Here is a 24,867-nt window from a genome sequence, read left to right on the forward strand (position 1 = left end):
AGTCCCAAACGATAGCTGGGGATTCTGGGTAGTGTAGTGTCTTCGGAAACTCTGTAGTGTCTAAACTCCGAAAAAACAATTTGTTTCTCCGAATCGAAGGTTAAAAACACAAAAGCATTGTACACAATTTACACCAATCAATATTGTGTAATTAACAAGGATAAACTGATGTTTTTTAGTGGATGAGTAATGGAGATATCACTGTGTAATCATTTGACAGTGTGGGGAATACTTCCGGTTTTATTATGAAAACTTCGAGACCGGAAATACTGTTTTCACCCACGCTAACTTTACATGGAAGTTGCCCCATATACAGTACACGTTCTCCTGGCGAGACCTCAAATCATCTTCGTATATCTATCAAACTGTAGATCCTACACATCCACTGGACGTAGATTATAAAAGTACAATATACACTTCTCGCTAGAAATCTAATAAAAAAGCATTTTAATGGCCAAACTATTCCACAATTTAGGATTTTCCAGAGAGGGTTATTTGTGAATAAACGACCCTCCGGAGCGTTTGCAATCGACAGGAGCATGTTGTTTCTTACACGACCACTAGAGGTGCTACACTTTAAAACGTGACTCTCGGTCGTATTTAGCTGCTGAACAATCGACCTATATGGTCGTTTTTTGTAGGAGGACAGGCTGCAGACGAAGCCTCTTCGGAGCCGGGCAGCAGCAGCAGTTCATCCATTAGCAGCCCAGGCCCAGCTCCCATTCGAAACGCTCGTGATCTTGGAGATTTTAGTTTTCTAGTTCCAGAGGACCTTGGCGTGGATACACCAAAACAGGTAGTCCTGGATAGTTTCCCCTCTCGGCTCTTCTCCGGGAAAAACCGTAGTTTTGCCAGCTCATGGTACCAAAACCGACCCTGGCTTGAATACTCCGTAAAAGGCGATGCTGCGTACTGTTTCCCATGCAGAACGTTTAAGGCTCATCATCATGACTCATCGTTCACCATAAAAGGCTTCAAAGACTGGAAGCATGCCTTACAAAAGGGCACGGGTCTTAGCAAACACAGCTCTTCCAAGGAACATTTAGTGTGTGAGAAATTGTGGAGAGAAAAACAAATGCGCATCGAGACTGGTCAGGAAATCACAACTCTTGTCAACAAAGATCAGCTGGCTCGTAACAAATATTACGTGGGCTCCATTATTGACATTGTGACTTTTCTCTCTACCAGCAATCTTCCTTTCCGAGGTGACCACGACTCTTTAGAGTGCATGTCCAAGTTTGGCAGTGGGTTATTTTTGTCATTGTTTGAGTATACCATCGAAAAGGACCCAGAACTCGCGAAAATTGCCCCCACCATTCCCAAAAATGCTTCCTATATAAGCCATGATATACAAAACGAAATAAATGACCTGATGAGCAAAGTTGTAACGGAGCATATTGTTGAGGAAATAGGCGACTCCTTTTACACTGTCAAAATGGATGGAACCCGAGACCCAACAGGCTGTGAAAACATTTCAATTGTACTGCGTTTTGTTGATGAGAACTATGTCATAAAAGAGAGGCTCTTGACAATCGCCACAGCAGTTGCAGGTGATGCAAAAACCCTCACACAGACACTCATTGATGAAATACGCAAAGCTGGCCTGAGCACAGACACAATTCTCCGCCAGGTATACGATGGGGCAAGTCTTATGTCGGGGAGACACGGTGGGGTTCAAAGACTCCTTCAAGATGAACTGGGCAGAGAAATCCCATATGTGCACTTCTTCAACCACCAGCTACACTTGGTCGTTGTTCACGCCATGTCCGGTGAGAGAGCCATTGAGGATTTATTCAACATCTGTAATGTCCTCTACAAGTTCACACGAAAGCCCACCGTTGCTGCACATTACCAGGGAAACACGCTGAAGCGTTTACTCGAACAGCGCTGGACAGGGCACCTGGCCACTGTTCAGATTATTCTGAAATATTTTCAGGATATAGTGGAACTACTACGACATGTTGAAAACTCTGCATCATTTCCAGCTGACTTGAGGATGGAGGCAGCAGGCTTGCTGAGCAGAATTTTAAAGCCAAGCTTTAAATTCCACACCCAGATAATATGCAAGATATTGTCCCTGCTTGAGCCAGCTAACAGGATGATGCAGTCAGAGGAAATGGACCTTGAAACGGCAGTACAGCTTGTCAACACTGCCAAAGAGTGTGTTGAGGCCCTGCGCACCGAAAAGGTGTTCACGGAGATGTGGAGTGAGTGCGCACAGGAGAGAGCGGATGATACTATCCATCCCGGTCCCACCAAGAGAAGGCGAACTCTTAACACAACTTTGGAGGATTATGTTATTGAAGAGACAGTGGGAGTGGGAACACAAGAAAACAACCAGATGACAGAGAAACGGCGGCTGTTTTACAGCTGCATTGATGCAGTTACGGGAGAAATTGCGCGCCGCTTTGGAGAGCGAAACAGCGCATTCATGGAGGCTATTGCTTCACTCAACCCGGAAAGCAGCTTCTTCCTGGAGCCCGAAAAAGTGGAACCTTTGCTTAAACTGACTGGAACCACGCTCGTGGATGCTGAGTTCATTGTGGCCAAAAAGCTGATTCTTAAACACGTGGACAGCATCACACCACCAGAGGATGGGAAATGGACATTGAAAAACATACTTGGTCATCTCCACACGACGCTTGAGGCAATGCCAAGTGTTCTCACCGCATTTAAGGTTTCACTTACCTTTGGAGCTTCGACAGCTTTATGTGAGAACTCTTTTTCCACACTGAAAAACGTTTTCAGTGAGCACCGAAGGAGCATGTCTCACACTCGGAAAGCAAATTTAATCCAACTTGGTTTCGAGAAGGACCTGACAAAAAAAATGCAAGAATGAGTGGAAAGAGATGTTGCTGAGGAGGTTCCATTCATCTGGGAAACGTCGGCTACAGCTTTATTAGGCCCACCCTGAGTACATCGTGTAAGTAGCAAACAATCATATCACGATGTAGACTAAGCCGTTGTTTTCAAGCTTTAATATGAACAAAATATTGGGTATTTTTCAGTGTGTTCTTTTCACTGTATGTTTGCCAATATATTTGTTATTTGTTTAATTCCACTTCTTTACGCCAAGAGACACACCTCTGCTTTAAAGTAGTTCGTGCAAACTGATGTTTAACATGTAATTTCCTCCTGATGCTCATCCTCTGAAATTAAAACACATTTGCATATTATATTTGTATATTTTCTGGCAGTATTCTGTTTTTTGCTGCATAACTAAAGCCGTCTGATATTCTATTAAATCTTTAAATGTTAACAGCCTTGACTCAATACATTGTTTTTTCTTAGTACATTATGCAGCATTCTCACAGCTTTTTTCTGTAATGTAATTCAATGTTTTAAATTACTCATAGGTAATCCATCCATGGTGCTGAAGTAGCGTTATTTTTGTGCATCTATTGTGTACATTTCCTATGCTCAAAAGGTTTCATTGCGTGCACAAACATAACGCCTAAATCTGTCTGCAACTATATATGCACATATGTTACGTTAAAATGAGGTGGGGCCTGGTGGTCGGGTGGTGGGCCCGCCCTGGTAAATGAAATGCCCGCCCACAGATGTATGTCTGCCGCCGGGTCTGGTCTGGGGGGGGTCCAAAAACCAGTCAGTATCAGGTGTGACCACCATTTGCCTCACGCAGTGCAACACATCTCCTTCGCATTGAGTTGATCAGGTTGTTGATTGTGGCCTGTGGAATGTTGGTCCACTCCTCTTCAATGGCTGTGCCAAGTTGCTGGATATTGGCAGGAACTGGAACACGCTGTCGTATACGCCGATCCAGAGCATCCCAAACATGCTCAATGGGTGACATGTCCGGTGAGTATGCTGGCCATGCAAGAACTGGGATGTTTTCAGCCTCCAGGAATTGTGTACAGATCCTTGCAACATGGGGCCGTGCATTATCATGCTGCAACATGAGGTGATGGTCGTGGATGAATGGCACAACAATGGGCCTCAGGATCTCGTCACGGTATCTCTGTGCATTCACAATGCCATCAATAAAATGCACCTGTGTTTGTCATCCATAACATACGCCTGCCCATACCATAACCCCACCACCACCATGGGCCACTCGATTCACAACATTGACATCAGAAAACCGCTCACCCACACGACGCCACACACGCTGTCTGCCATCTGCCCTGAACAGTGAAAACCGGGATTCATCCGTGAAGAGAACACCTCTCCAACGTGCCAGACGCCATCGAATGTGAGCATTTGCCCACTCAAGTCGGTTACGACGACGAACCGGAGTCAGGTCGAGACCCCGATAAGGACGACGAGCATGCAGATGAGCTTCCCTGAGACGGTTTCTGACAGTTTGTGCAGAAATTATTTGGTTATGCAAACCGATTGTTGCAGCAGCTCTCCGAGTGGCTGGTCTCAGACGATCTTGGAGGTGAACATGCTGGATGTGGAGGTCCTGGGCTGGTGTGGTAACACGTGGTCTGCGGTTGTGAGGCCGGTTGGATGTACTGCCAAATTCTTGGAAACGCCTTTGGAGATGGCTTATGGTAGAGAAATGAACATTCAATTCATGGACAACAGCTCTGGTGGACATTCCTGCTGTCAGCATGCCAATTGCACGCTCCCTCAAAACTTGCGACATCTGTGGCATTGTGCTGTGTGATACAACTGAACATTTTAGAGTGGCCTTTTATTGTGGCCAGCCTAAGGCACACCTGTGCAATAATCATGCTGTCTAATCAGCATCTTGATATGCCACACCTGTGAGGTGGGATGGATTATCTCGGCAAAGGAGAAGTGCTCACTATCAGATCTTTTCAGATTTGTGAACAATATGAGAGAAATGGTTATTTTGTGTATATAGAAAATGTTTTAGATCTTTGAGTTCAAATGGGAGCAAAAACAAAAGTGTTGCATTTATATTTTTGTTCAGTGTATAAAGTAAACATGGTCAACTTAATACTACTTTTAAATGAGGATCAACCCACAGTGATGTACCAGAAGCAATTTAAAGCATACAATACACAGTTAAGTTTGGTATTTTCTATATGGTTATGAAATGGCCCACTTACCAGGAGTGACCGGGCCTGGGGTTGGATTTGGAGTTACTCCTGTAAGAAGATAGACAGAAGAACATTTTACTCAGAACTCTAAACAGAGCACTGGAGGGATATTAGGCCGCTTTAGGTTGAGTTTACCAAAATACCCTAGGGAATTATGATTAACAGTAACAAAAGAGTGACAAGCTCTTCTTTGAAAAAATTGTAAACAAACTAAATGGTTTCAGTTCCTCATCTTACCTGCACGGATCTGGCATAGCCAATTACGGTACCTCTCACAGTGCACATCGTTCCATTTCCAAACACTATACATTTGCATTTCAGTGCAAGATTCTGCGTTGTTTCTGTTGTTAGGCTCTCCAACCTCCCAGTGTTGAAAATGCAGCTGTAAAAACAAGAGAAAAACACATAATAATTGTAATAAAGTTATTCTTAACTAAATGTTACAGCGATTAAACTAGAATACTGGTTACTCACGGGAGATCCATCGCTCCACACATAACCGGTTGTTGGGTCAGGGGCACTAAGTCCAATCCACGTTCTTCCAGAATCATATCTGAACAATATATAAATTATGATTATATTATCATAATTATCAAAACGTTTAAAACACATTAAAAGAACAACATTTTGCCTAATTTAGAAGTAATCTGTAGATGGATGCCCCAGTGCTCTGTTGACTGACTAGGTGACCCTTATCTTTTGCATTAACCAGTATATTTTTATTGTAGTACTTTGACAGTTCATACTGTACCGTGTTTGTATTGATTTTAGCTCCTCAGAACTGTGGATACTGAGCAGGTCCCCCCCGAGGGCCATGCAGAAATCCCTGGCCTCATACCAGGTCTTCGAGTCAGAGCTTTCCCGTTCAAACAGCTACAACAACACAAGGAAAAATATTTTCAACATGGTTTGGCAGTGTTACTTCACTACAAGAAAGCAGTGTTGTTGTTTTTTTGGACTTTTGTATGTTGTAGTTGAGTAGTTACAATTCTTTGTTTATCAGTTATTGAAAAGACTTAAACAAGTATCTGAACCAGGGAATGGCATTGGCACCTGCTATTCAGGTCACCCGCTGCAATGCCAGTTTTCTTTATAATAACAAATATTATAGTAGAATGGTATTCTAAATCTAAGAAAACAATTAGGGATTAGGTTATATGATAATTCATATTTATACTGCTGACTGAAGATCATTTTTGATTTTGAAAGTTGCATTTCAGCAAAGTATTTTGCTAGTAAGTATTTAATTTATTAATTCTAGAGTCCATATTATTCTGTGTTATGTGTTACCAGACTCATCAAGCTAACACGGAGGAGAAAATCAATAATATAATTCAAATTGCAAGGGCAGGAATTACATTTTCCTTAATTAGTTTTGACCAAACAAAAAATGCATCCCATGTCCAACATTCATTATCGTAGATGCAATATAAAGAGTGTTTATAGAGTATTATAGTATCAGGGTTTTTTCTAGAAAAATATGGTATGAGGGCACTAACATCACTTCCGGTCTAAATTACTGCCCTGCCCACTTCCGGCAAAAATAATGCATTAGAGCGAAGCAGAAAACAATAGTTCTCATTCATAACACTCCGTTCGATGTCTCACTATGGGATGCGCCTCATCGCGGAGCAAACAGAAGCATCAATCTCATTACGCCAATCCAGATTGGCTGGTGATCTTGACGTCAGCGTCAGGGGAAGTCACCCCCTATAAGTAGCTTGCTCCACAACGCATGCGTCATTCAAACACCTCTTCTCGCTTCAGAGCACATCTCTACAGTAGCCGGGCAAGCTTCACTGTCCACAGACTGAACCCAAATTCCCATTTCGGTCGACGGGCGCTCGCCGGCTACTCCTTCTGCTTTGCAGGAAGACGGTAGTACTAACGCCAGTTAGTATTAAAATCGACCTCGCCCTTCTCTTCCCCGGAAAGTAAGGTAGGTCCGATTTTTTTTTTTTAAGCTAGCAGCACACCTGTTGCTAGCTCGCTCCCTCTCTACCGACACCACGGTAGTGAGGAAGTTTTTTCTTTTCTCTCCTCCACGGAGGGGAAAATGATTAAAAAGGAGCATACTGCCACACCAGTCAGTATTCTCCGGGAATAAAAGACCCACACTGTCCTTTTCTCCGGATTAAGGACAAGGTGGTTTTATCTTTTCTCCCGTCCCACCTGTCGAGAGCGGGCCCTCTCCACGCCACGAGGCGGCCAAGATGGACGCCCCTCTCCCTCACACCAGAGGAGTCAGGGACTAGGTGGCTCGACTCTGCGGCTGCGGGTTGAAGATATCAGGCACAGACACACACCAGGTCTGTTCGTCCTGCCTCGGGCTGGAACACGCCCGAGGCGCTATCGAAAACCCCGGCTCATGCGGACATTGCGTCCGCTTCACTGTTAAGAGCCTCCGCCAACGGTTAGCTCGACAAGCTAGCCTGTCGGAACAGGACCCCCCCATGTCCACGGACCCGCCGACCGGCAGTCAGGACACGGGGGCGTCCGCCACAGAGAGTGAGCCCCTCTCCGTGTCGGTCTGGGGCTCACTATCTGCTATGGCTATAGAACCGGAATCCCGCGCCCTGGCAGGCCGGGACCCGGTGACGGCAAGACACGCGGGAACGGTTTCCCGCGCTCCACCAAGCTGGGGCTCCCGGTCAGACCTCACCATGGTCTCACCCGCGGAGGATGTCCTCGGGCCTGACTACGAGGAGGACGAAGAGGAGGACGCCCTGGCGTTCCTCCTGTCCGAATCGGATGAACAGGAAGAGGACACCTTCATGTCACCGGCTCAGGCTGCAAAGCCTGAGGCAAGTGCTGTTCTCCCGGGCGATAGCACACCAGCTTCGCCCGGTCTGAGCATGGACCTGCAGGCCGTGTGTAAACGCGCTGCGGCCAGACTCAACGTCCCGTGGCCCGAAATGGCCAAGGAGACCTCCAGGTCCCGCTACGAGGGAAAACATCTTCCCCAAGCAGCGGGGAAAAAGAGACAACTCCTTCCAGTCTTCCCGGAGATGTTGGATGAGGTGTCGGTCTCGTGGAGAGACCGGCCCTTCAGCAACAAGTTCCCAATCCAGGGTGCCTCCTACCTACGTAGACTGTGACGGAATGGAGAAGCTGGAACCCCACGCTGCCAACAAAGTCGGACCGTTTTCAGTCAGCAATGACTGAAAAGGCCTACAAAGCGGCAGCGTTGTCCGCCAGGGCCCTGAATGTGTCCTCGCTGTTAACCGCCTACCAAGCGGAGCTCTGCGAGGACCTGTCGGGTAACCCGGGGGCAGCCACTCTGGACGAGATGGCAGCGGTCACAGACATTTGTCTCCGTGTCCAACGCTGTGCCGTCCAGGCCACGGGCAAGGCAATTGGGATCATGGTGGTGCAGGAAAGAGCGAGATGGCTCAACCTCACCACTCTCCCAGACTGGGAAAAGGAGGATGTGCTGGATATGCCCATCGTTCCCGAGGGAATTTTTGGCTCCGCTCTCGCCTCCATGCAAAGGAGGTGTGAGACGAAGAAGAGGGAGGACGAGGCACTCCACCTCTGCCTCCCTCGAAGGGTCCAGCCGCTGCTCTCGCAGCAGCAGTCCTCTGCCCAATCTGCCTCGAACTCTGCTCGGTTTAAAACACCGAAGACGCAGAGGTCGCAGCCCACCCCGAGTCCCCACCCAGGCTGGAGACAAGGGCAAGTTGGCCGAGAAAATTCCGGCTGCAGCTCAGGCTCAGCCAACCCAGAATTTCGGCCAGCAGTCGAGGAAGATGAAGCGAGCAGCGTTACAGCCCCTCCTTCTCCCCTCCGTGAATGTGTTCCCGCCGCCTCGAGAGATGCCTAAACACCATCCTCAAGTCCGCACAAACACATGTCACACATTGATTGATTCCTCTGTCATAAAACAGCAGGCGCAGTGCCGGCTGGAGCTGTGAAGGCACCACCGTCACACGCATGCGCAGTGCCGGCTGGAGCCGTAAGCGTGACATCTCAGCTGGCTCTAAGGAGCATACAGCAGGAGATACTCACGACATCTGCCTGGGCTTCTCAAAACAGTTATACTTTATCTGTTTTCACAAGCCCAGACAGAGTCAACCCATATTCTGGAGAGAGAGGCCCTCTCTCTCCTAGAAAGAAGGGTTTTATCTATAATACCCGCCGAGCAGAGTCAGATTACGCAGACAAATGTCCTCGTAAAGCACCCGCTCAACATGGGGCTCATAATAAAACTAAACCCCGCGCGCCACGGCGTGCGGAGAGTATTGGTTATTATGTAATGCGTAGTGGCACTACACCCGACTTTTCTAGTGCGGGACGCGCCTACGGGTGCTGTCCTTTCACGGAAGGTGGTCACCACGGACACATGTCAGACAGGCTGATAGGGTATTTACGAAGGTCGCCCGGTGAGAGGTATCTAGAGCAGAGACCTCCAGCGGGCTCACGTAAATTACCCGGAGCTTTTAGCGGTGTTCCCCACCCTAAAACGCTTCCTGCCTTCTCTCAGAGGACACCATGTCCTCGTGAGGACAGACAACACGATATCGTGTATGAACCGCCAAGGGAGGTTGCGTTGTCTCCAGTCACACACACTGGCATACAAACTGATCCCTTGGAGCGGCAGACGTCTCCTCGTAGAAACGATTATTTTCAACACCCCTAATAGTGAGACATCTCACTTCATGTTACTCTGAGTGCTGGGGTTACGTAAGTAACCTATAGTTTCTTCATGTCTTGAACCTGCTGAGTCATATATTGCCCCCTTAACAAAAAATAAATCCCCAGTAACGGTTTCTTTACTTCCTCTGCTGAAAAAAGGACAGTAAAATAAACGATATCATTCAGAAATCCCAGTTTAAGTGTAAGCCTGTGTAAGTCACTCATCTAGAGGCAGACCGATTGGACATCGATCCCCTATTTATTCAGAGCTCCGTAAAAACAAAGCTGTCTATGCCGCCTGACAGTCTATGATGATTTTCATATTTTTTTGTAATGATACAGTTTTGGACAAACAGAAATATTGTTTTCTGGCATCACTTTAACATTTTACGGAGAAAATCTGCATTTTGGTAAGAGGGCGCAGCGCCCCTGTTACCCGCTTTAGACAAAACCCTGAGTATTGTCATAAGTTATCCTCTAATCTTTTTATTATTATATTTTTTTAATACATGTAATAATACCTTAAAGCAATAGTTTCTTGATCCCAGTCGAGTCCAGTCTACTGTACATTTTGTAGGGGTAACACTAGGTGGTGCAGGGGTTAAAACTTCCCCCTCTGCCAGATGTTTACAGATGTATTTCTCCTTATTGGTGCAGGGCAGCACATCCCAGAGGCCAGCAAAAAACCCTGTCGTCATGGCAACACATCCCTGTCGGTGACCTTAAATGGTTGAGGGAGAAATTATGAATTGTCAGTTTTCAGGCCCTTTTCTGAGTCATCTTATAGATTTTAGAATGTCGCCATACCTGGCATTTCAGCATTCCAGTGAGTAAACCTCACTGAGTTGGCATTGGTCCACACAAATTGATCGATGTCATTCTGGTTTGAGAGGCCCAGCCAGAAGTATTTCTCTGGTCTCAACCCAACGAAGCTGACAAGGAAGGCATTATCCACTCTGGAAATAGTTAAACCGTTAGGGTCGCTGGATTTCTGGTGTCAGTCAAATGTTTTACAGAGACAAACATTTTTAGGAATTCAATATTGTTTACATTTCTTTGAATCTTCTCATAAGTTGGAAATTCTGAAATGTAGTGATGATCAGAATATTTTGAATAATATACGTATTCTTACGCATTTGAAACATCAGCTAAGTAAGAATTTGATCTCCTGCAGTCATCTTTAGCTTCCTCCAAGGTTTTGGTCTGGATCCCTATAAAGTAGCAGTAAGAGCCATGCTTTCTCCACCCCTGGATTGATGAAAAACAATAATTTGAAAAAAGACAATTGTAAGATTTCCATCACCCCACCAACTTTCACCGTAGCATTTTTTTCTAACTTGCTTACTGTATCTAATATCTGAAAAAGAAAAGATGCTATCATGACTAAAGTCTCAAAAAATATCCTCTAAGATCAAGATAAACTCTGCCCTAATGCAAATATCATAAAGTTGAATATTTGATTTAATGGGCATTCATTGATTTTTTTAAGGACTTTCTTTTTTACTATTGTATAACCCTATTAAACGCTGAAAAAACCTTAAGGCAATAAGGTTTAAGTGATTTGCCTTATTTTTCTAACAAAGTAAGGTTGCACATTAGTATTCATTTGAAACTGTGTGTCAGTCCAACTGTATATAAGTGTAATATTATTTTGAGTTTTGCTGTTTATTTTGGTCTTGTTGAGGAAAATATCTGTCACATAGTAGTGATGGACCTTTAAAGCAAAAATTGCTGTTCGTTATTTACCATGAATTGTCAACCATTCTACGATGACAACCCTTTCCTACACATGTAGAGTTCTACCAAGCTTAGCTATCATATGTGCACATATATATGCTGACTCTACCTGCAGTGTTTCAATCTGCTGCATTGGATATAACCAAAATACTTACCTAAAACAAAGGATAAAAAACGTGATACACTTTTTCTTAATCATGTAAAAAACAGATAAACTTAACGCACCCTTTTACAGCCATTATCCTGCTCCACCTCGTTCCCAGAGGGAATTGAGGCACTCATCTTCATACAAATGGAGCCATGTTTCTCCTCACACACACGGTCAGCCCAGTTCCCATTCTGTAACAAAGTACCAATACATATTTATTGATGTAAAGACTAACTAAAGGGTACTACAACCAATACAGTAATACATCTTAAAACTGTACACATACAGTATATCATACTTAGGATACAGACATCATGTACTCTATTTATTCATTTTAACACAAACTGTAGTGTGTTTTTTTTAAGTGTAGTAATATTACTGCCTGATAAATCAGGTTAAAGAGCTATTGTTAATGCCAAAGACAGTATTTAAAGGTAACATGTGCACATAGTGCTCCTTACCTCTCCTCTGATGAGAATACAGTCCTTTATGTCAGTGGAAACAGCAGGTTTACCGAATTCCCAGCTAGTGAAACTGACAGTGGAGTGGTCAATCCAGTCAAACTGTCCCTCTGTCTTCCTGTCATTCAATCCAATCCAAAGGTCATCAGTGGATTCTGCAGATACAGACACAAACAAAAAAGTATTACCAAAAAAAATATGTTGCCATTAACTTAATGTTCCTAATGATTAATAGCCAAGGAAAATCACAAAAAAAAACAAAGTAGGATGTAAATAGAAACTAGAAAATACCTTCCCTGCTGAAATTGCATGTGAATCCTGCAGGGGTCATCAAACTTTTTTAGGGTGAGGGCTACTTTCAAAAAATAAAACAAGTCGGGGGCTACTTTTACTTTTTTTTTTTTTTGCAGTGTATATATTTAGCACATTTTAACGTTAATATGCTTACCCTTAACCTGTGTGCTGTTTGGGTCTGTGGGACTCGTTTTCAGTGTTTACTAAAAGAACATGTTTGCAATCTAATTATTTTAACCTGCTTTATTTGGGGGTGGACAGGCCTCACCTCCTCTAGGGGGGCCTGGGGGCATGCTCCCCCGGGAAGATGTTTTATAAAATGTTGAAGTGAAATGCATCAATCAGGTGCACATAAAGCCCCTAGGATAGATTATTTTAATTACATTTCCTTTTTTGTTTTGTGTATTTTATACATTTTGGATTTGCTTGGCGAGCTATTTTTAGAACATGCCCCGCGGGGGCGACTCACGTTGCCCCTGCGGGCGACTAAGTGCCCGCGGGCACCGTGTTGGCTACCCCTGCTGTAAACATTTGTTGCTCAATTTAGCTAAAAATTCAGAAAAAGCTGAATATTTTATTAGTTGAATGGTCTCCGTAGCTGCTTTAAGCTAAAGAAACCAAGTAAGTGTGTTGCTGAACTTAGCGGAGAAATGCAGAAAAGTGAAATGATTTGAATAAAAAAATGGTTACAGCTCAAATGCAGTGCAATGACTTTGTTGAAAACTTGAAAGTGAAATGTTAAACTGGAAGAGTAGGAAAAAAAGTGAAGAAGCTTAATATTTAAAAGAAAAGTTTAAAAAAAGGTATAAAAAACAAAAATGTATAGCCTCAATGTCCTGAAATAGCTGAATAATGTAATAGATGAATGGTTTCTGTAGCTGAAAGTAGGCTGAAGGAGTTAGATATTAAATGTAAGTAGTAGTGAATGAATGTGTATTAAGAAGAGAAAATAAAGTAAAAACACTTTAACTGCAAACTTTTTGAACTAAACCATATGTATAACCAATAATGTATAAAATATGTGGAACATGTTGAAGTCACTATGAAGTCTCCATCAGACAGAAAATAATAGGCTGAGACAGTCTGTTAAACTCCAGTCTGTGGGTGTTTCTCAATGTCGAGGACGTTTGCTTGGTAGCACATGTCAAGAATCCTTCCTGGCATTCGGAAAACGACGAGTGGAACAGGCGAGCAAGTGTGCAGGGTGCGTCATATGAGAGGCCCCGCCTTACATTTTACGCCACAGATTTTGTGAAATTGGTCCGTGCGCAAAGCGTTGTGGGGATTTTAAGACTGCGGAGTCTACACATGTGCAGCCTCGCAATTTCTCGCTACGAAGTACGCCGGGCTCGGTAGAATTCTAAGTATGCTGGACATTGGAACAGTCCTTCGGCGGCACTCGATGATGTAGTATGCTTGAAATAGTGGCTCTGGAGCAGCCTTCCTCAACATTAAGAAGCACCCTGTGTGTTTGTGTTTTGAGGTGACGACGTTAACAAACACCTGTGTGTGAGCCCAGAGATCAAAGGTTACCATGGTGATGTGCAGTGATCAGTGAAAGGAGAGCCATTGATCCACTTTCCATTGATGTGAATGAGAGATAAACCGCTTACATTTCCAACTATAGTTGAAAAACGGTAGCTGCTATCGGTAAAATGTCTACGTTGTGAGCATGTCAGGACCCTGAGGAGCGTCTCAAGTATGCTTTTTGTGTACTTTCGGGTCAATAATGTGGCATTTTTGGCAGATTAACTAAAGCTGTGCAGCTGGTGCTGTGATGAAAGATGAGGCTGAATTTACAATGGGCCTTAATGTTGAAAGTTTAATGTTGAAAGTTTTCCTACAATTCAAGCATAAAATGATGTCCAAGGAGTGTAGGGTTTGGGAATTATGCCAGGTTTGAAAAAAACATTTAAGGCAAATTTCAAGCTCTCCTCCACTCTAGATGTGACATCATGCACTCTAACCCTTAACGAGCTGCGCAATACACACTAATGTTAACATTTGAAGGAGGCCTCTTTACCAAGCTCCAAACTAAGTTAAATATGTCAAAAAGTGTAAATAATATAAAAAATCTGAAGAATAAGTTGTATAGCTGAATGTCTTGTGACCGTTTTAAAGTTGGAATGAAGTCTCTAGCTGAAAGTATGTGGAAGGAGTAGCATTTGGCGCATGGTGTAGGTAAAAGAGGATTTGAAGGTTCCTCCCATTAAGTTACATGTTAAAAAAAGAGTTTAAAAAGCTCAATATTTCAAAAAGTATACAATATTTTGAAAAAGTTGAAAGTTTCCCATCATGTGCTGAAAAGGCTGAATAGTTTGGTATTTGAATGGTTTTCTGTAGCTGAAAGTATGCTGAAGTTATTGAGAGCCAAACTATTCAGTGAAAGAAGAAGAAGAAGAAGAAGAAGAAGAAGAAGAAGATTTTTTTTGATTTTTAAAACAAATTTTATTTGCATTTGTTTTAAACATACAACCACCCTGCAAAAGAGTCGCAACAAAACTAAAACATTACACAATCAAATAAATAAACAGATTTTCATGACTACCAAATAAATATCATTTGAAAAGCGTTTTACCCATTTAAAAACATCCTCTTTTACACACTTTAAAAACAAAAACTACACCTATCCTTTAAAACTTCAATATGAGAGAGTCATTCTCCCCCAGCGAGCACAGAACCTGCCCCACAGCCCACACATCCAGAAACCCCTGCAGATGATTGATCAGCGTATAGTACGCATGCTCCACCCTCAGACGCGCTGCCACCAGCCCCCTCAGACAGAGCACTGCATCCGTCCATCCCACTCCAGCAAGTTGGTTCTTCCTACTTTTCCAGATTGCTAATTTTGCATTAGCAAACAAGAAATTCATCAATAGTAGGGTTTCCTTCTTTTTCAGGATGTATTTGGGGCCATGGACAAAAAGTGGTATGGAGAAAACCTCCCCGAACCCTTCCACCCACCCCTGTAACATTTTTTTAAGACCAGCCAATCTGGGACAGGACACGACTAAATGCTCCAATGTTTCTGCCATAAAACAGAACGGACAGCCTCCCCTTGTGCCTGGGTCAAAATGAGCTCTGTATTTGTTAGTGGCTATTGCACCGTGTACAATTCTCCATTGGATGTCAGCCATCCGTTTTTCAACCGGAGATTTATACAGGATCCGCCAGCTGCCCTGAGGGGAAGAGCCCAAGCCAAACACATCCGTCCACCTCGACTCTCTGACGCCTGCAAGCGAGCTGAGGTTTAACACCTTTACGCAGCTAAGGTATAGCTTCTTCCCATTGCAGGAGCTGAACTTTGCAGGTGTTAGAGTCCCCAGTGATAGCAGGAGACCCTCCTCCTCTCTCCATTCCCCCACCGCAGGACCCACACTCAAGGAAGGAAAGACATACTCATGTCCCTTTCTCCACTGGTCAGCCAGATCTGCATCCAGAGCAAAAGTCAGGTGGGATGGCGACAGCGACTGCCACACCTCATCTACCAGGTTCTCCAGAACTCGGGTTGATCGAATGCCCGTCACCTCAGCCAGTGTTTCCATGGAGACCCCCGTCAAATGGCCAAGTTTTACCACTCCCGCTTCAATTAACGCGTTCTTTAGGGTGGCTGAAGAGAAAAGGATTCCAGAAAGAAAACCAGTGTCATACAGTGGCTCCTCAAACAGCCACATCCCAGGCCGGGGGTCGGGTGGTCTGGTAAAACTCAGAATCTTCCAGGCATTGATGACTGAGCAGTAAAAAGGTGTAAGTCCAGTGATTCTGTACGCAGGGGCCTTCAGCAGAAACAGGTGTTTATCAAAACCAAAGCCCCCCGCCCTCCAGAGCAACAGCCGGGCCATAGCCAGCCAGCAGGGAGAGGCACCATACAGCAGCCGCTGAGCTGCCTGCAGTCTAAAAGCAGCAGTCCTTGCAGTAATATCCACGAGGCCCTGCCCCCCCTCCGCCACGGGCAGGTACAGGACCGATGCTGGCACCCAGTGATGACCCGACCAGAAGAAATCCACGAGGAGCCGCTGCAGTTGTTTCATGAGGCCCGGCGGTGGGGTTAACACCTGCAGTCTGTGCCACAGAGACGAGGCAACCAGATTGTTGGCGACAAGAACTCTTCCCCTGTAGGACAGCTGGGGGAGCAGCCATTTCCATTTGGCTAATTTTGCTTGCACCTTTTCCAGCAATCCCTCCCAGTTCTGTGCCACCATGTCCTCAGACCCCAACCAAACTCCCAGGACTTTTAAACCCTTGTTTCCCCAGCTAAGGTTACCAGGAAGACTGGGCCTATTTTCAAGACTCCACTGACCTACCAAAACTGCCTCACTCTTCTCCCAATTAACTTTGGCTGAAGCAGCCTTCCTGTACAAAGCTAGACTGTCCTGTAGCTCCTGGATATCTCGCTGACCCTGGACAAAAACACTGACATCATCAGCATAAGCTGATACAACCACCGGGGGGGCCTGAGCTGACTCTGGCAGACACAGGCCCCTCAGCCGGTTTCTAAGTCTGCACAAAAGCGGCTCGATGGCAATACTATATAATAGGCCTGAGATAGGGCAGCCCTGCCTGATCCCCCTTTTAACTGGTACAGGTCTGCTCAGCCCTCCCCCCACCTTCACAACACAACATGCATCACTGTACAAACACTTCACCCAGGACAGAAAATGCTCCCCAACACCAAAAGCCTGCAATGTGGCAGCCAGAAAAGTGTGATCCACACGATCAAACGCCTTCTCCTGGTCAATAGAAATAATACCAACATTTATATTATACAGTTTACAAACATCAAAAGTGTCTCTCATCAAAAACAAATTGTCCACAATTGATCTGCCAGGGATGCAATATGTCTGATCAGGACCGATAAGAAGTTCGATAAAAACCTTCAGTCTGTTAGCTAAGACCTTTGACAGTATCTTATAGTCCGTACATAGGAGAGCCACAGGTCTCCAGTTCTTCAGCAGGGTTAGATCTCCTTTCTTAGGCAACAGTGAAATCACTGCACGCCGACAGGAAGCTGGAAGAGTCCCTTTCCCAAAAGACCCCATCAACACTTCTAGCAAGTCATGTCCCAGAATACTCCAGAAATGTTTAAAAAAGTCTGCAGGTAAACCGTCTATGCCGGGAGCCTTGCCGGAGGCCATCTGTGTCACCGCAGAGGTCAGTTCCTCCAGCGTAATGTCAGAGCCCAGGGTGTCACTTTCGGCTGGACTCAGCTGTGGAAGACCCTGAAGAAGTTCATCAGCAGCTTCCATGTCACAACCTTCAGCTTTGAACAGGTCTGTGTAGAAGGACACTGCATGCCTCCTCATCTCAGCAGGCTCAGAGGTTACCTGTCCATCAGGGAGACGCAGACATACCATCTGCTTCCTTTGGCCCACAGACCTCTCCAGGTTGAAGAAGAAGGTGGTTGGTGCATCAATGTCTCTCATGGAAGTGAAACGGGCTCTGATCAGGGCTCCCTTGGCCTTCTCCTGAAGAAAACAGTTAAGCTGTTGTTGTTTTAGGAGGGACTGTTCTATATTTCGAGCAGACACACTCTAACTCTCTGATCTCCCTCTCTAACTGCTCTATAGCTCTCCTAATGTTTGCAGTGGAGTAGGCTGTATACTGTTGGCAGAACACTCTAATCTGAGCCTTTCCTACCTCCTACCACTGACTCAGGGAGGGAAAAGACTCTTTCTTTGATTTCCAGTTGATCCAAAATAATTTAAAATTCTCACAAAAAGTCAAATCTTGTAAAATGTTAACATTAAACTGCCAGAACGATCTCGGCTTCTCTGTGTTGGATAAAACTAAATCTAAAGAAACTAGCTGATGGTCTGTGTAACCAACCGGTTGGATGTGACAGTTCACTGCACGAGTAATAGAAGAAGCAGACATGTAAAATCTGTCTAGCCTGGCTGCACTGACGCCCCCATCTAGCATTCTCATCCAGGTGTATTGTTTAACAGAGGGGTGTTTCATCCTCCACACATCCACTAAGTCAGCCTCTCTTATCACCTGTGACAGTAAAAGGGACGACTGAGGATGCGGCTCCCGTCCTATTCTGTCTAAAGTGACATTAGTGCAAGCGTTCCAGTCCCCCCCCAGTATCACACACTCCCCCTGTACACTAGTGTCCAACTCATCTTTTAATAACTGAAACACAGATACACGTGCAGGGCCCTGATTGGGTGCATAAACATTAATAAAAGTGAAAAAAAACTCTAACAGTTCCACCTTCACCATCAAGGCTCTACCTGCCACTATCTCTGTGCTGGATACAATCTTAACATTTAGAGAGGGGGAGAAAAAAACAGCTACTCCAGCACTGAGGTTTGAGCCATGACTGAGTACATACTGACCCCCCCAGACACCCAGTGTTGCATGATCATGTTGACATTATTTAGACCTTTTCAGTTTCCCCCCTTTTTTGCTTCCTTTCGGAACTTTTCTCATATTAGTTACATGCTTCCTGAGACGATAGCGTTTCTTTTCATCCAGCAGGTCTAACCCTACAACTTTCTGAAGAGTGCTCACTGTGTGAAGAAACTCGTTAGTGTCAGGGAAAAACTCTCTCACTTCCACTGCCTTGCCAAAGGACTCATCTAAAAAGACATTAATTTCTTCCAAAGAATATATCTCTGCGTTATGAGAGAGACTATCTGCAACTGAAACACAGTCAGAATCCCCCTCACCGTCTGTGTCCATCTCTGTCACCTCATTAATGTCTGCAGCCTGTTGAAGCTCTGTTTGCCTCCCAGAACCAGACGGCAGCTCCTGCTGTGTGCCAACAGCCTCCACCTGTCCTACAGCCCCGGTCCTCACCTGTCCCGCTACATCATCTCCCACCCGTTTACCTGTTTCCACATGTTCTCCTCTCACACTCACCACATTCTCTACAATCCCCGTTTCATCTCTCCCGATATTCATCTCTACTTCATCCGCAGCCCCTGGGGCCCCGGCGGGTGCAACAGCAGCCCCCGCGACACCGGGCTCCGCGGCCGCCGACCCAGCGGCCCCGGCCGCCCCAGCGACTGGCTCGGTGGCCCCGGGCTCGGCGGCCACGGGCTCGGCGGCCACGGGCTCCGCCGCCCCGGGCCCCGCCGCCACGGGGTCCGCCGCCACGGGCTCGGCGGCCTCGGGCTCGGCGGCCCCGGGCTCGGCCGCACCCGGCGGAGCGGCGTGCCGTCTCTGTGGACATGCAACACGTTTGTGACCCAACTCCCCACACTCAAAACACTTTACGTTCCCTGAGCTCGCATAAACCATATAAAACCCCTCTTCATGCCTCACCCGGAAAGACACATCCAGTGTCTGAGTGGGACAAGTCAGAAACATGAACACCTGTCTCCGTAGAGATTGGACATGTCTTAACTTTTCATCTTTACACCCCAGAGCAACAGTGCGGAGATTACTGGCAAACTTACCGAACCGCTTCAGCTCCCGTTCCAGCGCTTCATTCGGGATGAATGGAGGAACGCCAGACACAGTGATCCGCGTGGACGGTGTCGCCAACGGCGAAACTTGGATATATTCCTCGTTTACCATTAATCCGCTCTCAATAAGTTCGGTTACATATTTCTGGTCTTTCAAAAAGACCACGACCGCTTTGTTCATGCGGGAAGCATAGGAGATGTTTACATGGCCTACCTGCTCCCCCACAGCCAGCAGCACCTGCTCCACTGTGCTTGCGGCCTGAGCCACCAAACGCACTCCGTGTCTCAGAGACACCGGCGGCGCCCCGAAGGACGCCATCCCAGCCACGAGGCACGGAAAAACAAATTAACCTTACTTGGAAAGAGTACAAATATCCCCACGTAAGATCATACAGTGAAAGAAAACGATTGAAACAGAAACAAACGAACTAAAAGTGAAAATCCCTCTTCCCTCTTCAAAAACACACCTCCACCACAGAAGAAGAAGAAGAAGAAGAAGAAGAAGAAGAAGAAGAAAGCGGAAATGATGATTAAGAGGAATTCTTTTTATATGAGTCTCTACATAATTTTTTTCTTTTGGACGTTTCTCCATATAATGTCTTTACAGATAACTTATTTTTGTTTTAATTTGTTCACATACTGTATCCAAGCTGAGAGATTACAAAACTTTGGTCTTCCACATTTCTTATGGTGGCGAGGTCCCCTCCTTCAAAGCGACAGTCTCTCTGGGCATCAGGCCATGTTTTCTGAGTGCGGTTAAGGTTGAAGCAGTGGCCATTGTAGGGAATCCAAGAGGCTGAACAAAATCCTGTCTCTGCAGCTGATCATGAAAATAAACAATAAATATATTGATTGATTGACATGTTAACAATAGTTTGAAATGGGATTTGTGGAGTAGAGTAAAATAGATCTTATTCTTCACCTTTTGTAGGCAGTGCCTCGGCTGCTTTACTGTAGCAGATGTATCCGAGTTTCTTGCTGCAAAGTGAACTTTGCCATGAGTACTGTACAGCAGGATCAGCAATTGCACAGTTGTGTCCAGGATCAGCAAGTGGATGTCCTAAAAGAAAGCGGCAATTACTTGACCTGTTGGTTTAGCAAAGCTTCATATTCTTCTATAGTTGATGGATGAGGGATCATGTTACCTTTTTATAAACCTTACAGATTAATATGGGAGTATCACTCTTTTATTCTAACTCTGAAAACAAGTGTTTCCCTACATTTGGACTACTTTAGTTGAAAGGAGAGCTGATTTGAGCAATGGGATGCATAACGGTCCCTGCACAACCTACTATACCTGGCTTGTGTATATATGTAGGCCTACCTTTGGGTGACTTACTGAATAGACAATAAATAACGCCTTTAAATTAGTTTTATATTTAAAAGGAAGCCAAGGAAGGGATTTAATTTTCCTCTTGGTGTTTGTCAGTAATCTAGCAGCTGCTTTTTGAATGTTTCAGTTGCAACTGACCAATGGTTTTATTGGAGAGGCCAGTTAGTAGTGCATGAACACTTTCAACAAATAATTGCCTGAATGGTCTTTTCTACATCTAACTTGGACACACATTTTTATCTTTTTTTAAGATGCCAGATTATAGACTTCGTTTCAGCTTTAATGTGGCCAAACAAAATGGAGATGTGGTTTGTTGAGTATTCATTTGTTTTCAACACACTGGATTCTATTTTGTCTAACATTGATTTTATTTTCCTATACATTTTAGGATATAGCAATTGTATTTTATCAGAATAGAACCACAAAGAGGGAAATACCTACCAGAGTCCCAATTCATATAACGGTAAGGTCTCCCATTAGACCATTTCCAGCCATGCTCTGGATCCAGGAACAGACCAGTCCAAAGCTTATTACCTCCTGTACCTAGTAGTGCTGGCATGGAAATCAAAAAGGACAAAACATTTAGTCTTTCCCAATGCCACTAATTAGTTGTGTGGCTAAAAGTTTCTGATCAATGTTTATATGCATATATTCAGAGTCAGTGTCACCTTACCTGTGACAAAAGCCTGCTGGTGAAAATCGTAGATACTCAGCAACGAGGCCCCCTGCTGTTTGCAGCTGGCTTCAGCCTGTGGCCAAGTCAGAGCTGATTGTGAGTTGAGCTGGTAATATTCTCCTTTGGTAGGGTGTGTATTCCAGTCTCCTTTTGCTATGAATGTAAAACATAAACATGTTATGTTTGCTACTTTCTCCCTGTGAACTTAAAGGTGACCTATCATGCAAAATGCACTTGTGTACGTTTTTTATACATGAATATGTGTCCCTGGTGTTCCAGGGAACTCACCAAGTGTCAGAAAACACAACCCTCTCTATTTTGCTCCATACCCAAATCTATTAAAAAGGGGCTGCAACGGATGTGATACAGACTGATCCAGATTTGAACACTTCTATGATGTCACAGAAGTGGCGCTACGGCTATTGGGCCAACTCCACCAATCAGGAGGAGACAGCCACGGACATTGCCGTTCGAAAGCGCTGGTAACGCTGTAGTACATATGCCAGGCCTGTAGATGGTGCTGTTCTCACAGAATCAGCCCATGCAAAGACAGTGTTAAATTGAGCGAAATGAGGAATGGCTAAAATGCATGATCTGTTTGGTATCTTGAAAAATAAAAAGTATAAATATGCCTTATATAGGTATGGTCCTACATTATACTATTCAAATATAGCATGATAGGTCCACTTTTAAGCTCACCTATTATGCTATATTTGAAAGATATATTATAGGGCCATATCTATACAAAACATGTCTCTGAAGTGTTTTGCTCAAAACAGATCACCCATTGTAGCATGCCTCATACCCCTCTATTTCAGCTCTGTTATGAAAGTGCTGATTCTTGGTCTGGCCCTTTAAATGTAACTGAGCTGCTGCTGGCCACGCCCCTTTGGAGCGTCAGCATACAAGCAGTGAGCTCTGTGAAGAGAAGGCTGACTTCCGGCAGAAACTCAGCTAAACGCTGCCTTGATTAAACGCCATATTATGTTCCAAACCACATCAAGCATTATTTCTGAAACAGTATGTTTGTCGTGTTAGCGATCCTTGCTAATGTAAACACAGACCATATTACTACCAAAACACGTCGCGTATTGTTTCTGATACAGCGAAGTTTCTGATAGGGGACGATAGGTTGGGCTGGACGTTGCCATGAGTTCAATGTGAAGCCAGCCCACATTTTAGTAATGACGTCAAGTTCTCGTCAAGTTTGGATCAGCTCCGTTGTATCCCGTTTTTAGAGATGTGGGTAAGGAGGAAAAGAGAGAGGGTTGTATTTTCTGACACTTTGTGAGTCACCTTACACACCGGGGACACATGTTTATGTATAAAACACATACAAAAGTGCATTTTGCATAATAGGTGACCTTTAAGTTTTATATCTTTGTCTTCATTAAAGGAAAAGGGTTGTAAAGTAGCGTTAGTCTCTAAAGTAAATCAAATGACACGTGTAATTGTGGTTCTAATCAAACAAAAAATTCAGATTTTCGTACTGCAAACATGTAGGTGTTAAAGGGCCTAATATGCATATTAATGAGTTAATAGCAGGTTAAAATAAAAATCTAATAATAGTATTAAGAGTCACATATTGTACTGGCAGTACTCACTTGTAACTGGGCAGAAGCCCCAGTGTTCGCTTTGATATTTTGTTTCAACTGCACACCAAAGATGCCTTTCCGGAGAGTCGAGCGTAATGCAATTTGAGTACCACTTGTCTTTGTACTTGAAGGGAAACATGCACGGCAGTCCAGCTGCATTTCCATTAATTGCAAAAAGTTCTGAGAGTTACAAGAAAAAAAGCAACAATTATTTGACAACTTCAACACAATGCTTGATTATATTTGAACAGTTAGGAATCCTGAAAATATGTTTTTGTGATTTTGAAATAAATAAGTAAATAGCAATGCATGAGTACGACTATGTTAATCTTCTGTTGAATAGAGCTAACATGTAAATATATATTTTTAACATCATCTCTCTAAAAGGTTTTCTCTAAAAATGTTGGTAATCTATTTTAAGAACTTGAACTCCAATGAGAAACGGTTTTGGTGTAGGGTGCCCTGAGGAAAGTGCAGTTCCTTAACAACATTGCATTTGTATACTGTACCTCTGTATGTTCTTGCACAAGCACCACTGGACGTCCCTGAAATTGTAAGGTGGTCGTTTGGTCCGACTGTTTTAGAGAGAACTGCTGTGTTGTCTGCAGTGAGCTCAATGTAAAACTCTTGTCCTTTGAGGGCGAGCAATGTCCCGTTCTTGCATTCCCACTTTTGGAGGTCGCTGTTTTCGTCACATTCATGGAGGCTTATTTCACTTCCCACACTTTTACCTTGAACTCCAAGGCACTTATTTGACAATTGAACCAGAAGTCGGTCCCCATTTGTCCAGCGTACATCATTGCAGTTGTTATTTGTTTTAACCAAACAAAACCCAGTGTTCTTGTTAGTGAGTTGAAATGGTGAATCTGTTAAGAAATAATGACACATTTTAAAAATATATATTAACAACTGTTTGTCTATCATTGACTGAAAATAATTCAAAAATAAAGAGAACTTTAATAAGCAAAGTTACAATCATCTGTTCTCTTTTAAAATATATATACAAAAACTAAGTCTGTTTGCTATTGAACAGTAACAAATAAACAAGAATGCGTTTAACTCATCTGACACAAACTGACACATGAATGCACACTGCAGTCTCACATAAAGAGCAGTGCATATCTAAACAAACTAACAAAATCCCTTAAAAGTTGAAATACTGTACCATCTGAAGCCAAACATTGTAATGTTTGGATGAGGAGCACTAAGGCTGTACAAGTTATCCTCATGGTTGCCATTGAGATTTCTCACATCTGAAGACTTTATCCATGCATTTCTTGCTGCGTTGTGTGTGAATAATTGTTGAACGTCAATCTTATAGTACTGACACATCCTGTCCTGCCAAGTCGTCAGAACCTTTGAACATTTGTCTTAGACTTTTTTCCTCTGAAATATCACTTCCAATTTTTTTTAACCAGACCCCGAATGCTGATACTTGCACATTTGGCTTTTTCATCTTCATACACATTCCCAGAAAACACTTTTTTTTTTCATTTGCCATTTCATAATAATCAAACACAAAAACAAGAAGTACTAGTATAAT

The 24,867-nt window shown here is 44.1% G+C and overlaps 1 protein-coding gene across 4 annotated transcripts in view; it reads right to left on the minus strand.

Moving 5' to 3' along the window:
• LOC117462757 (macrophage mannose receptor 1-like) overlaps positions 1–24,666 on the minus strand; it is a 46,720-nt gene extending 22,054 nt beyond the window's left edge. For 3 of the 4 annotated variants that reach the window (XM_034105062.1, XM_034105063.1, XM_034105061.1), the window contains exons 1-16: positions 24,490–24,577; positions 23,834–24,190; positions 23,334–23,504; positions 21,727–21,882; positions 21,495–21,605; positions 20,643–20,780; positions 20,361–20,540; positions 12,015–12,169; positions 11,631–11,744; positions 10,801–10,916; positions 10,476–10,624; positions 10,190–10,389; positions 5,785–5,906; positions 5,508–5,586; positions 5,271–5,415; positions 5,043–5,081 (exon numbers count right to left, since the gene is read on the minus strand). In XM_034105062.1, the coding sequence (XP_033960953.1) occupies positions 5,043–5,081; positions 5,271–5,415; positions 5,508–5,586; positions 5,785–5,906; positions 10,190–10,389; positions 10,476–10,624; positions 10,801–10,916; positions 11,631–11,744; positions 12,015–12,169; positions 20,361–20,540; positions 20,643–20,780; positions 21,495–21,605; positions 21,727–21,882; positions 23,334–23,504; positions 23,834–24,190; positions 24,490–24,562 (2,305 nt within the window). In that variant the 5' untranslated portion in view covers positions 24,563–24,577. Of the gene's footprint in view, positions 1–5,042; positions 5,082–5,270; positions 5,416–5,507; positions 5,587–5,784; positions 5,907–10,189; positions 10,390–10,475; positions 10,625–10,800; positions 10,917–11,630; positions 11,745–12,014; positions 12,170–20,360; positions 20,541–20,642; positions 20,781–21,494; positions 21,606–21,726; positions 21,883–23,333; positions 23,505–23,833; positions 24,191–24,489 lie in introns of all 4 variants that reach the window. The other variant, XM_034105064.2, reaches the window with a different exon arrangement.
• Between the last annotated feature and the right edge of the window lie 201 nt (positions 24,667–24,867).

Source organism: Pseudochaenichthys georgianus, chromosome 17 (assembly GCF_902827115.2).
Source record: "Pseudochaenichthys georgianus chromosome 17, fPseGeo1.2, whole genome shotgun sequence".
Taxonomy (NCBI): domain Eukaryota; kingdom Metazoa; phylum Chordata; class Actinopteri; order Perciformes; family Channichthyidae; genus Pseudochaenichthys; species Pseudochaenichthys georgianus.